The following is a 14077-nucleotide window of genomic DNA, read 5'->3' as shown; positions in this document are numbered from 1 at the left end:
TGCTGTTTGGTTTTGAGCATCTCCATTTGCAAGCTACTAGATGAAAGCTTTAGGATTTGATGCATCACTGGTGGCTGATTTCCCAGTCTGAGAGTCATTGTTCCCGGTAGATGTACATAGAACTGTATATGTTCCTTTTCAAATACCTTATTTACTATAATCTAGAGTTTTTATAAGCTTTTTCTTAATTTAACATAGTGATCCTGATTGTGAGGGCCATCGCTGTGAGAACAGTAACACGTATGATCATCAACAGTACGATGGAGAGGAGAGCCAAGATGAAGACAGCTGTTCAGAGCACAGCTCCAGTACCTCAACATCCACAAATCAGAAGGAAGGAAAATACTGTGACTGCTGTTACTGTGAGTTCTTCGGCCATGGAGGAGTAAGTTGTATTTTAAATTGCTTTTATTTGCTTTTTTGTCACTTACTCATCATTGATTGTATGTGATTTATGAGACTGCAACTAAGGGAGTGGCACTGGAGCTCACTCAAGAGAAAAAGTACAAGGAGCATGGTTAGAAAGTAATTTTCCTCTTTGAAATGAAGGTCTGAAACAAACCTTTCCAGCTGAAAGCAATTCAATAAAAATGACTAAAAGATTTAGGAAGCAACTGACTTGGATAATAGATACCATGTTTGACTGAAACTGCGAAGAGGGACATTGAGCCATTCTAATAACTTTACAAAATTCATGCACTCATCTGTAGTAGTGTGATTATAAATAATGTGATGAGTTTGAGTAAAAGTACACTTAATATAGGACATTTTTTAAATGTTTGTAGCAATTTATGAGCCATTCTCCCATCTATAAAAACAGCAATCCTCAACTTGAACTTACTTTTTTTTCTTCTTTTTCCTTTTTTAAAAATAAACTATTCTTATGTAGAACTTAGGCAGTGTAAGTTGAAATTATACTTTTATCAAAGGACCCAAACTGCATTTTCCCTGTTTTCAGTATTACAGACAATTTTATTTACTGGTGCATTTTGATAGACACTGACTTGCATTACTACTTAAAGGGTGTTTTGAAGAAATTATGGATTTCTAAAGCATGCGGGTTATATAAAATCTTTTCCCTTATGTTCTTTATTTGAATACTTAACACTTTGTTTGAAGCATCCTGAAGTTAACTTCATACACGTCTAGTGAATTCTTGTAATCATATCTTTTCATTTGCATGAATGCAATTCTAAAAGCTGTTAAGTTGCCACATTAAATTTTTTCTTAACTTAAAATTTCATTTTCCTGCTGGCCTCATTTGTAAATTCTGTGTATAGTCTGGTTTAATAATCAGTTAACTAGTAGAATTTGAGTGTCTGGCATTTTTTTTCCTATTTGACATACATGGCCAATAAACAGCTTTTATTTGATCAGACGCAGTTTCATCTTAGAGTATGAAGTGAATTAAAAGCCCCTGCCCTGTGGCTGGAAGGGGCAGGGAGGGGATCCCGTTTCTCATCACATGGACATGGTGGGAACATGAGTGATCTGTCTTTGATAGGTATCTGCACAGTAAGTTATTCATTTTGCTGAAGTGGCAGAACGCTACAGGATTTTTAAGTTAATGGGCTTTGTTTTGCTCGTTTAATGAGTTGAACTGGTGTAGCTCCAAACAGATGGGCACCAGATCTGGTGCAGGAAGGGAGAGGGTAAGGCAGCAGGAGGGGAGGAGGAATGAGAAGTTGAGAGGCAGGAGCAGCGGATGGGAATAGAGATATGAAACATGACGCAAGGATTCAGCTTGCAGCAGTGTTACCAAGTTATTGATGCGACTCTGCTGGAGGTACGCTGGCATGCAGGGTCATTAAGCCTTCACAGTTACAGCCCAGAGGCCCATGTAGCCTGAACTCTGAAACAGACGTCATAGAAAGTGGAAACAGCAGCAAATGTCTGCTCCTTTCAGATTTCCTAGTGTGGTATACCGATCACAAGAGAATATGGAAATCTTCCTTCTTGCTTTTAAAGGTATTTGTCGTCTTACTTGTGCATTCCTCCACAAGATCAGTCATTCTTTCAGTTGGAAAATACAGTTCACAAGCTAGCACCAAGTCTGACAGGTCTGTTGCCTGTTAAATACAACTTCAGGTATGCATACACACAATAAGGAGTCTGATATTCAGGTTTGGACTTTCCAAGTTATTTGAAGGTTTCTAAAATTCCAAACCTCAAAGGTCTTAGGTCAGTGAAATTTTTGTATTTATTCACTAAACTTTTGTCTTGTGTCCTTCAGCCTCCAGCTGCACCAACCAGTAGAAATTACGCAGAGATGCGAGAAAAGCTTCGTTTACGTCTAACAAAAAGGAAAGAGGAACAGCCGAAGAAACCAGATCAGATCTCTGAAAGGGAAAGTGTTGTTGACCATCGAAAGGTGGAAGACTTGCTACAATTTATAAACAGCTCTGAAACCAAACCAGTAAGCAGTTCTCGAGCAGCCAAGCGAGCCAGACATAAGCAAAGAAAGGTAAGACATAAAAGTATGTTTATCCTAGACCTTATGTTTTTGAATCTGTGTACTCTCTGTAAGTATACCACTGTATACTGACTTTATAATAATAGTATAATTGTTTTCTTTGTAGTTTGTGGTACACTGCCTGTTTGTATATACAGAGCTGGCTTACCTGTTCGGATACTGCCTCAGGAATTATATAGTAGACTGGGAAGATTCCTCGCAATATTGTTGTCTTGTGTTTTGTTGCAAGTCAGCTTTATACTGGAATTTTCCACACTTTAGAAAGCTATTTCTAAGTGTCAGAAATGTTAAGAATTTGATTGTTTTGTAGAATTGACATTTAAAAGTGTGGAGGGAGTTAGAAAACTAGCATTTCTGTACTGGGATAATGGTTATGATAAAGTATCTCTGTAGGAAGCCAGGAGACATAAGGTCAGTGCTTTTATGACAGAGGAAAAGTTGAGAATTTATATTTTTAGAATGATTGCACTGGGCACCTTGCTGTCCTGATTGAAAGAGGTTAAGTGCTGGGCCACATGATGACATGAAGGGCTATCCCAAGCTGGAGTGAAGTGGCAAGCTGCAAAGAGGGGGCAAGGAAGAAAAAATTACAAATTGCTTTCAAATGAAAATTGGCAAAAACATTTCTAAAAAAACTCCAATGTGTAACAGTGAAATTATTTTTTGAAAACAGTATTTGAGTTAATAGAGAAAATAAATATATATATATATATTTAAGTTGAACAAGCAGGAAATTGACTTTTCTTACTGCAATTCAAGTATCAGCCTTAGGTATGAAGTTCAAGGCTCGAGATTGGTTGCTGAATGTTTCTGAACGCTGATAAGCATGTTGTGTGACCGCATTGTAAATATTTCTTGTTTGTGGATTTCCTTGCTGGCACTAATTCTGTGTTCTTTAAATGCTTCCATGGGTTTGGAAGACCTGATGTTCAGAAGTTATATTCTTTATGTTCATGTTGTAGCGCTATTCAGCAACTTGAGGGCTTAGTGAGTTAGTTATAAATAAAATTCAATTTGTAAAATTCATAATGAAAAATTAACTTAGCTCTTGCAATGCAGTTTGAGCATAAGCAGTGGAAGATTCTCCTAGGGTATTTTGCATAACTTCTATAAATGTGAAAAAGTAATCCCATACAGGCACTTCTAAATGTGCAAGAAAATAAATGGATGTGATTGTTCTCAGTTCACGATTTCCTTTCTTTTTTGCTAATAATGCAAGATCAATGCTGCACAGCAAAGTTTTAGGCATTTGCAGTAATGGCTGAAAAAAATCCCTTGTGTCTTTGTTCCATGTGGTTTATGAACTTATCGCTGACAGCAGGAAACTTTACCATGCTTACTATTTTTGACAACTTTTAATGTAACTTTTGTGTGCTTAGTGTTTTGCTGTAAAATGTTTTTAATGATTGCTTTTCCTAATGTTCATGAACACTGAAACAAAGCAACTCTGCTACTGTAGCAAGAGAACAGGTAAACGATACAACATGATGCAAACTTGAGCTACCTTAGTAATACATGCAGTTGTTGAGAATGAAGTTGAATGTTATGTTTTCAGCAGGTTTTTGTTCAGCAGGTTGTAGAAAACTTTGATATGGAGTTAGGCTTAACAGTAGCAAAGAGAAGATCAACAGCTGGCATTAACAACAGTCAAATATGTTACAGAAACATAGAAATATAGAAAGGATTTTAATATACTTTAAAGGGCAGCTTTTGTATAAATAGCTATTTGATTGCTGTGCAGACTTCTGGATTAAGTATGTTTGTATGTTAACAACCTAGGATTTATAATGTAGAGAAAAGTAGTAATAATTTCCAAAACATTTGTCACTTTCAATAAACCTATTGTTATTTTGTAGCTTGAAGAAAAAGCTCGACTTGAAGCAGAAGCCAGGGAGAGGGAGCATCACCAGTTGCTTGAGGAACAGAGGCGGCGTGAGGAAGAAGAAGAAGAGAGGCTGAAACAAGAATTACAACGGCTTCAAGAACTTCAGCAGTTGCGGGCTGTAAAGAAAAAGAAGAAAGAACGAACAAGTAAAGACTGTCAGAAGGTGGACATGCTTACTCGAAACTGCCAGGCAGTGAAGGAATCTGTCCCAAACACACCTGAAGACATTCAGAATGGTACACTTGAGCAATCAGAAAAGATAGAAACCTCCTCCGGTTCACTGTCAGGACATGTGAATCATACAGAACAGAGGCCGGTTTCAGAGACAGGCTGTGAACTGTCCAATCCTGTAAACACTAGAGACTCAAAGCTGCTTTATCAGAAAGAGGGGAGTGTAAAGCAGCATGAGCCCCTCTCTTTTCTGCTTGATATTATGCATCAACATAAAGAAGGAAACAGCAAACAGAAACTAAAGCAGATAAACAAACCGTGTGCTGAACAAGTGAAAAAGCCTGTTGAATCCCCCAAAGCAGCTGAAATTCAGAATAAAACCAGAAACCAAACAGAATCCAAAGCAAAAGCAGCAGAGCTCCCAACACTTGCAGAACCTAAAAAAGAGGAAAAGAAATTAAACAATAACAACAAAAAACAGTTAAACCATGTAAAGGAAGAGAAGGCACCTGTAACAAGTGAATCCCCTTCACCAAGCGATCAGCAACAAAATAATAAGCTAATACTTGCAGATTCTCCTCAACCAAAAGGCAAGAACAAGAAAAACAAGAAGAAAAAAGGGGACAAAGTCAACAATTCCATTGGTAAGTGTATAAGAAAGTTGAAGAATTCAGGTTGTTTTTTATTGTTACTGTTTAAGTCCAGAAATTTGAAATCTTCAGTCATTCCTGCCAATGTAGATTAGAGAAACAGAAAAACTGATGTCAGGAAAACTCAAGTCACTGTAATGATAACAATTAGGAGATGCATAGAGCTTTAGTAAAGAGGTGTAGGATGCTTTAAAGAATGAATAAACTGGCATATGCTGCTGGTTTTGTTATGCGGGTTTTGTCAGTTAAGAAAACCAGTCTCTTCTGTAAAGCCTATCTTGCTTAAAATAAATATTTAGAATAATTCAATAGTATGCCGAAATCCATTTTGAACTTTTTTAAAAGCAAGGTTGTTTCTCATACAGCATTAAGAGTATAGTCTAAAGTTGGTCTTACTCTTTGAGCAAGGAAAGTAAGGGGACTCTGCAGCCAAAGAATGATCACTTATGCATAAATATGCATTTTCTCAGTGGAAATAATTCCTTTCATATATTAATTACATTAACAGGTAAGTAAATACAAAAACTAATTTACCGGTTTTTATTTGCCAGAGTGAAAACTTACAGTGAGATGTTAATGAGTTGATAATATTGAGTGTTTTCTCCACATAAATATTAGTTTGTGCTAGTAAACAGATTTTTTAATTTATCTGGTAGAAATAATAAAACCATAGAAGATTGAGTTGACTCAAACAAGTTGCACTTGCATAATTTTCTTCCCAACATATTTTTTTGTGTTCCTGAAAACATCTGACAGCTAATACCATAGCTGAGAAGCTCATGCAGTGCTAGCTGGTTGGCTTTGTCAGCACACTAATCAAACTGCCATTCTTGGGCACCAGTTTATTCCTGCACATGCTTGGTCCATGCTGGGACTGCCAGTTGGGATGGCAGTTTTGCGGTGTGGACATCTGTCTGCTCAGAGCACCCGGTCATTCCCCTGGGATCACCTGGTAGCTGAGTGGTAACGGTGCATAGATTAAATGTCCATTCACCAGAATGACTTAATATTGCAGTTCCTGCTGCTGTTCTGTCTGGTAAGCACATCAAGATATGAGACCTTAATCCACTCTGCCACTGTTTCAGAATGCTTATGTTATTAAGCTTTGTTACAAAAATGTAAACCAAATTCTTAGTTGTTGCAAGTGCTAGGTATAGAGCCCGACTTCGGTTTTATGGTTTCATGCTTGGGTTGAGTCAGCCCAGCAGTCTGTCTTTTTAACCCTTCTTATGTTCAGTGTTTCCATTCCATGTCAATCAAGCAGCAATACAGCATTGAACCCTTTTCTCTGATACCTTAGTTCTTGTGCATACTGTGTTGTGTGTTTAGGTTTGGGGGTTTTTTAATTTGCTGAGAAGAATGTACTCCAGTCAATGGAGCAAGACAAAACTCTAGAATTAGGAGCAGAAAGAGAAGACTGGAGAAACCATTTGAAGACATTTGAAAGAGAAGCTATTGAAGGGGGGTGGTGGTGGAGGATGTTTACTACAGGAGAATGCAAGTAGCTTCCTGTATCTTCTCCTTCTCCTTGCCCCTCACCATTGTTTTCTGCTGCTTAAATCAAGAAGGGTTACAATTTTGAAAACTGATGTTTAAATGTGAAAAAACATAAGGACTTGTTTCTGAATTTATAAAGAGATAATTGTGCTGCTTTCTGAAGACTTGGGACTGGATCACTGCTTTGAGTAGTTCTGACTTCAAAACTACAGGAAGGATACTACAATATACAATTTTTCACTTAGTTTTAATTTCTTAAAGACATAGGGTTGATGTACCAAATTAGCGAAGGCACAAAAAATGAACTAAGGAAAAAAAAAATAGAACTAGTGTAATTGAAAGAACATGAAAAGAGGGTAACAAAGTTTGTTGGGTTTTTTTAACTGAGTTGTAGAATGAAGTGATAAGGCGGTGAACATTACTGCTTTTGGTGTGATGTCTGTTTCTTGAAGAAATAAATTCTGGCAGAGTTTTTTAACTCCTTGTTATGAAGAGGCTGAAGAAAAGTAGGGGTATAGGGAAGCCCTCTGTTTATAGGGCTTTCTGGTTCTTCAGAAGTAAATTGCATGGCAAAGATGTGCAACCTTTAAACTACCAGGAATGCCTTTAGAAAAGAGTTGTTTGTTCTCATAATCTCAAGGATTCTAGCGTCCTGATGTGTACTAGGTGGTTTTGGTTAGTTTGTCTCACCCTTTTTGGAATGTGTTCTGAAGCTGCTTCAGAAATGAGATTGGAGTATATATGTATAGGAAGATGCTCAAATTGGTTTTTGCAAAAATTTATGCTTTCCTGCACATATTTTTTTTAAGTACGAAAGAGAACTGTACACTGAGACAGTACAATATACCAACAGACTTTAAGGAGTCTTTGTTGCTATAGCTGAGGCCTAAATTCAGGCCATATTAAACTATGTTAAAAAAAGTTTTAAAAAAAATTCCTGATTGTAGGCAGCATGACTTCAGACTCTTGCAGACACAGCCTGATGATCATGTCCCAGGGGGAGTACAGCAGCTCTACAAACCCAGAATTCTTAAAGTATTTTTCTTTATAAATACCATTTTTAAAATGTTTCTAAAGCTGCCTTTTCTGTAGTAAGGCCAACAAATTTCAGGCAGTTGAATGCTGTTCGTTAGCTATCTGATTCGTTGTACAATTTGACCATTCTCATGTGTAGTCCAGGTTTATTGCAGCTTTTGCAACCAATGCAATCAGTAAATTTATTGGTGATTCATCTCTCCCTTGTTCCCAGTGTAACTCCGTAAAGGCTGAGCAGAGGTACTAGTATAGGGTTTTTAAGGTGTCTTTTTAATTATAAGTTTGTATTAATTCAGCCTAAACATGAATAATCAATAGCCTACAAAGTTCAGGCAGTTCTCCAAAAAACACATTTCATGCAGCTTCTTCAAGCTTCTTCCTTTCTCCTTCTTCCCTCCCCATGGAATCTAACATAGTGTCATCCTTTTTCTTTATAGATGATGTGTTTCTACCCAAAGACATTGATCTAGATAGCGTGGAAATGGATGAAACAGAGCGAGAAGTGGAGTATTTTAAAAGGTAAAGTGCCATAATCCCTACGTATAAAGCTGCTGTGCTTCCTCCCATATGCTGTGTTTTTAACAAAAAAAAAAAAATCGCACCAACCCACAACTTAACTAACTCCTAGCAGAAAAGCCTGTGTTGTACTGTGTTGTAACATAGCAAATCCTGTTACAGCTGACGTTCTCGATACTATAACAATCACCAAAGCTGTAGATCTATGGGCACAGATCGTAGCTGAGTAGCACAAATACAGAAATGAGTGCCAGAATCATCTATGTGTCCCCCAGGTTCTCATCAATGCTTTCAGAATATTCTCAGTTACCATTTTTTTATATAAGCAAAGTTTGCATGAATATTTGTTTCATCCACACTGACCAAATACTGATTAGTGTTAAAAAAAAAAATTAAAATCTATGTTAGGTGTTAATTGTTGATCAAATAAAACTATGTTTTAAATTCCAGACCAGATACTTCAAAAAGGTTTGTTCATGATGTTTTCTTCCTTGTTTATAGGAGCTATTAGTTTGGAATTTTATACTGTACATGAAGTAGAGATGGTATAACTGTGGGATATTAGCTTATGCAAATCATAAAGAGGGAATGTTTATGCTAGTGCAGTGACAGTAAAAGAATAATATGAACCTGTGCTTGTGAAACACTTTTCTGTGCATTTTGGTTGCTTTAGGGATGTACACATCACATTAGTTACGTTTAAATTCCTCAAATATGAGCAGACAGCTCATGTTTAAATAATGTAGCACATGTTCTTCCATAATACTGAAATCTACTCAAGTTTGTGTTCTTTAATGGTGGCTGGGTGTGCTAGTTTCCCATGAAAACATCTAGTAAGGCTTTCATCACGATAGCCAAATCTGAAGTGTTACAAGCAAATCAGTTTCCTGCAGTTGAATAATTTAGGAATCAACAGTAGTATTTCATGAAACCACTAAAGCCATTTGTTTAAGGGGTAGGGTTTTTTAAGAAAGGGCTTTCAGTATGGATTTCAAGTTCTTTTCTAAATTTATATAGTTTTCATAGTCTGTTTGCCTGATATGCAATGTATGTCTGGGTCTTGCAAAGGACAGAGTACAACTGCTTCTCTGTGCTGCTTATTATTACTAAACAAAATGCATATGTCTGTGATTATTTATGGAGTTACTCTATTCTTCACAATTATTTTTGAGTGATGCAAATTAAAGGATTTTTTTTTTAAATTGGAGTGTAGGTTTTATAGGTGAAATGTGGCATATATTAGATAGTGCTAGTGTTGGTATAGCATAAGGCTTTGTTACGGGTTTCATGGAATATTCTTAGTTTCATTCAAGTTCGCAGTATCTGTAAAAATAAAATACAAAAGTTCTTTTCACCAGTTCCCTACTCTCAATAGGACGAATGAAGTAGTGTCTTATATTTGTAGAAGTGCAGCTGAAATTTGGAGATAAACTTGTCAAACGTGATTCCAAATGAAGAATTAACACTTTTAACTGTACTGTTTTGTAATTGGTTCAGTAACTGGTGTAATCTACTCCTGTACTGTCATCTGTTAGCAAGTGTGTGTAACTGTCCAATTTTTTTTATGTATACCTGTCTGAAAAGCCCTGATAGATGCCGTTCTTGGGCAGAAAAACAGCTACTTAATGCAGTGAAGGCACCTTTAATGCATATGTTTTCTGTCACTTGATAATTTCCAACATAATACTTAGAAAGCTAGCAACATTGCTTGTTTTAGTAACCCTCCATGACAATGAGCTGCACAGGCCTACTGAATGCATACTTTCTACTGATAGTTAATTTGTCATCTTTCCTTCTTGCTTTGTAGTGGCGTAATAGATGGATACTTCAATTACACCCTGACTTCGGAATTAATTTTGCAAGCTACTGTTAACTTTAGCATAGAAAGAACAAAATAAGTCTAGCTCTTCTAACCTTCCACTGTACCTTTTCTATTTTGCTCCTTCTGTCTGCTCCCCTTTTTTGGCTTTCAGTTGTTACAGAAGCTGTATAGCCTTCCAGAGAGGGGTATGCGCTACCTTGATGCTGTCATGCAGCCTTTAGCCTAAACAAGTTACACCTTGCCTTGATAAAATTCTTCAGCATGAATTAACTGTTACTGAAATGCCTGCATATGGCAACCTTTTTCAAAATTTCTTCCATAAGTTGTGTTCAGTGAAAGCAAATAAGTAGATTTTTGTTCTAAAGGTGCTTTTTCCAGGCATGTGGGCTACTTACCTGCTGTATTTATAAACAAACCTCCTTTCCCTAGGTCTTTGTCTCCAGCATAACTTCGCTGTATTCATGAGAGAAGCAGTGGTGTCCCATGCCATTGGTGCTTCTGCTTTACACATCACCTATCACTCATTCTTACTGTTACAAAGTTTTTGGGAAATACAGCAATGTCATCTCCGTTTCTAGTTAACATTCAGCTAGCTTCTGTGCTGCTAAATATTCAGTGTTCTTTGCTACTTCATTCACTTACTCATGATAATGCAACAGTGTTTAAGGTAACTGGTTTGTGATATATTTGAGTGATGGACAAGTGCTTTGGGTTTTTTTAGGTATGATTTTTTAAGAGGTTTTGTCTTTCTGAATGAGAGCTGCTTGTCTAAAGAGGGATAACACCTGTGGTTTGATTTTAAGTATATTGGTTTCACTTTATCAATTTTTTCTTTTCAGATTCTGCTTGGATTCTGCCAGACAGACAAGGCAGAGACTTTCCATCAACTGGTCCAATTTTAGCTTGAAAAAAACCACCTTTGCTGCACATTGAAATGACACAATATGGGGAGGGAACCCTGCAGGAATCAATGAACGACAACTCCACTTACCTGTCCTGCTGTGCTGAGAGCTTATCTGGTCTTGAGCCAGTGCTGCCTTGCCTTGTCCCCAGTGCTGTGTGGATCTGCACTGAACCCTTTGGCCTGATAATTCTTGCGGACTGAAAAATTGCCACTTTCTACCTGAATTTGTTAGCTTGTGTGCTTGTAGTCTGTGAGTGAGACTTACTTGATTGTAGCTGTATGCTGTTGGAGTTGGAACAATAGCTCTTTTCCATCTCCTTCTGAATGCCTTGGCCTCAAAGACTTTAAATTGCTTAGGCTTGGGTGGAGGCCAAAATACTAGTTTGCATCATCTGCAGTGGCTCCTGTCACTTCTGCATCTAGCTATGTTTTGTCATTCTGACTCCTGACAAAGGAATGGACCTAGTCAGTTGTGCTTTCATCTGCTCCAGAATTCTTCTGACATGACTTCATGAAAAAGAGGCTCTTATGGGACAAGTATTTCCTCAGTTCTTTCACAATCTACTGTTTAAGAGTGTACAAGTTACGCTATTTGTGTTTTGATTTTTTTTTTTTCTGACTTGTAGCCAGCTTGTGTAAGAATACTTGCAGAATGAGAAAATTTAAAAAAGAACAGTACTCACACTATCAAATCTGTTATAGAGTGTATAATTGTATTAACACTGAAGCCTAACTGGCTACTTTTTTAACATATTGTTAAGTAATATTAAAATCATGTCTTTCTTTTTGAAAGATGGAATACATTAGTATGGCAGAAGACTTGTGTCTTGCTTTTTTCTGCTTGGGTGGGAAAAGGGAAGAAACAAACATACCAAACAAGTAATGTTTTTCTAAACTAAATTCCGTCTTATGTCAAAATTGGTCAGTGAATGCTACTCAACTTCAGCGTATTCCTTGTTTGCCAGCTCAGCTGATGGGAAAAACCTGCTGTCTGCTAGAGCAAGGAAGACTCCTGCTGAATGCTGGAGTTAAGTTTGTGAATTCTGTGAATTACTGTAATGCTTCTCTTTCAATGGATAATTTGTAAGAAACAAGGTAATACAAAAATTTCCAATTTAATGTCAGTGCAGAAATGAAGCAGATAGGCTCAATGCTGCTATCGTGTAAATAGTTAACAATATGGTAATGTTATACAGGTTGCATAGTACTGCCCAGCATGGAAGAAAACTGATAGTTTAGGATTTTGATCTGTCTAAAGATATTGCACTTGTAGAAGTTTTTCTGATACTGTGCTATATATTCAGAAGAGACAATAGAATCTTTCTTTTTACTTCCAGATGACCATACTTATATAAATTATGTCAGTCTTCCTTTTTTTTTTTTAAGAAAAGAGTACTTCCACTCAGTGTGTATTTAAAAGGACTATACAGCTTCAAAGCCCAGTAACGTCCTTTTCCAGAACCATTCCACATTTTTCTTTCCTCTACTTGTTAACACGTACTTTTTTTGTGATATACCCACTGGGCTTGGGACTGCTTTGCAAGACAGTGTAATTACACTTGGCTTCAGACTCAAGAAGGTTTAATGGATGATTGCTTCCATGTCCGCTGTGAGGTCCAGATGTAGCAGGAGGATTGGGTTGGCTACAGACCACTGGGATATTTACAACTTCACATCCTTGTTGGTCCTGGAGCTCCTGTCCCAGTGTGTGCTGCTGGTACAGAATATAGTTGCTCAGCTTATACCCAGCCATTGTAGCTAAATGAGCCCTCAGTCTCGTTTTGTAGAGGAGGGAATGACAAATACCTGTTCTCAAAATATAGTCCAGGCATGTAAAAGTCAGAACTTATATTACTCTTCCTCAGATTCAGGTTGTGGAAGGGATTAATAGCTTAGCCTCACTTTTTTTGTCAATGCAGTATTGTAGTATATAGTTTTTATTTGCTTGTGCTGGAGGAATAGCATCTCAAATCTAAAAGGTAGTATATATGCCACTTAGCACCAACTGTGTCTGCAAAACTATGTACTGTTGAAAATACCTGCATCAGTTAGTGGAGAAGAAAGAACATTGTTTCTTGGGATCATGGAGGCTTGCATCTGTTGCAACCTGAGTTATATCTTCGTTATGTAGAAGTGGTGAGGCTTCTCATGTGGGACAGTGGCTGTGAAAAAAAAAAAAAAAATGCTGTTAAAACAGCTGAAGCTGGATGTTTGTGTGAAATCCCAACTTTTCAGACTTGTTCAGTTCTGAACTGTTACACAAGGTGGCAGTGTATGTCATCACTAGTAATTTCTAGGTCAGTGATCTCAACAAATTGAGGCATAGGATGGAAAAACTAGCTGATGTCACATGGGCGAATATTGGTGTAGATCCCAGCTTCTCTAGGGTAGGAATGCTTTGAAAGTACTGAAATTTTTAATGGTGCTAGAAAACTCATTTCATAGCATTTGTTTTCACTAGTAAATGGGGAAGAAAGTCAGCTTTATTCTCTATTAAGAAAGCTGTTCAGAGTGTTACATGAATGTGACTGCTTCTCTTTATTTTGAAATCCTGGGTTAGGACAACAGAAGTCCTTCTGCATTTGAGCAGTACATGTATGTGTTTGTAATAACTTTCAAAGATATTTGTCTTATGCTCCATCGTGGTATATTAGTACAACTGACACGATTCCATGCACTACACAGAAAGCATGAAGAATGAGGCTCCATGGATCTGCTGTTGTTGCACCCTGGTGAGAACTTAAAGGCAAGTCGTATTTTTCTAAATTCATAATTAAATGAAGATAAGCATGGCCTAGTCTGGGAGCCAGCAGATTTGAAAGTACTGGCTTCAGTTCTACCACTTTTGCGGCCTTGGGCAAATGAATTAATTACTGTTATCCCATTCATTAAATGGGCTTATTAAGGATTTGCTGAATTATGAGCATGTTTTAATGCCTAAATAAGCAGCGATGTAAAGTCTGTTTAGGTGCAACACTATAACCTCCTATTAGAGGCACAAATATTCTACACTGGTATTTGTGTAGTTCAGATGCGTTTAATCCAGATATAATACATTCAAAGGTAACTTCAAGTAAAGGAGAACTCTGTAAATAATACATCATGACTGAGTAAATTTGAGTTC

The 14077-nt window shown here is 37.2% G+C and overlaps 1 protein-coding gene across 5 annotated transcripts in view; it reads left to right on the top strand.

Moving 5' to 3' along the window:
* Positions 1-12260, top strand: part of FAM193A (family with sequence similarity 193, member A) — a 79209-nt gene extending 66949 nt beyond the window's left edge. For 4 of the 5 annotated variants that reach the window (XM_010583538.1, XM_010583535.1, XM_010583537.1 and 1 more), the window contains 5 exons: positions 199-385; positions 2234-2464; positions 4330-5173; positions 8149-8230; positions 10889-12260. In XM_010583538.1, coding sequence (XP_010581840.1) covers positions 199-385; positions 2234-2464; positions 4330-5173; positions 8149-8230; positions 10889-10982 — 1438 coding nt within the window. In that variant the 3' untranslated portion in view covers positions 10983-12260. The remainder of the gene's footprint in view (positions 1-198; positions 386-2233; positions 2465-4329; positions 5174-8148; positions 8231-10888) is intronic. The other variant, XR_775395.1, reaches the window with a different exon arrangement.
* Positions 12261-14077: the final 1817 nt, after the last annotated feature.

This window comes from Haliaeetus leucocephalus, unplaced genomic scaffold (genome assembly GCF_000737465.1).
Source record: "Haliaeetus leucocephalus isolate CR32 unplaced genomic scaffold, Haliaeetus_leucocephalus-4.0 Scaffold906, whole genome shotgun sequence".
NCBI classification, from domain to species: Eukaryota; Metazoa; Chordata; class Aves; order Accipitriformes; family Accipitridae; genus Haliaeetus; species Haliaeetus leucocephalus.
The sequence above is the reverse complement of the archived record's forward strand: the minus strand, read 5'-3'. Positions and strand labels throughout refer to the sequence as shown.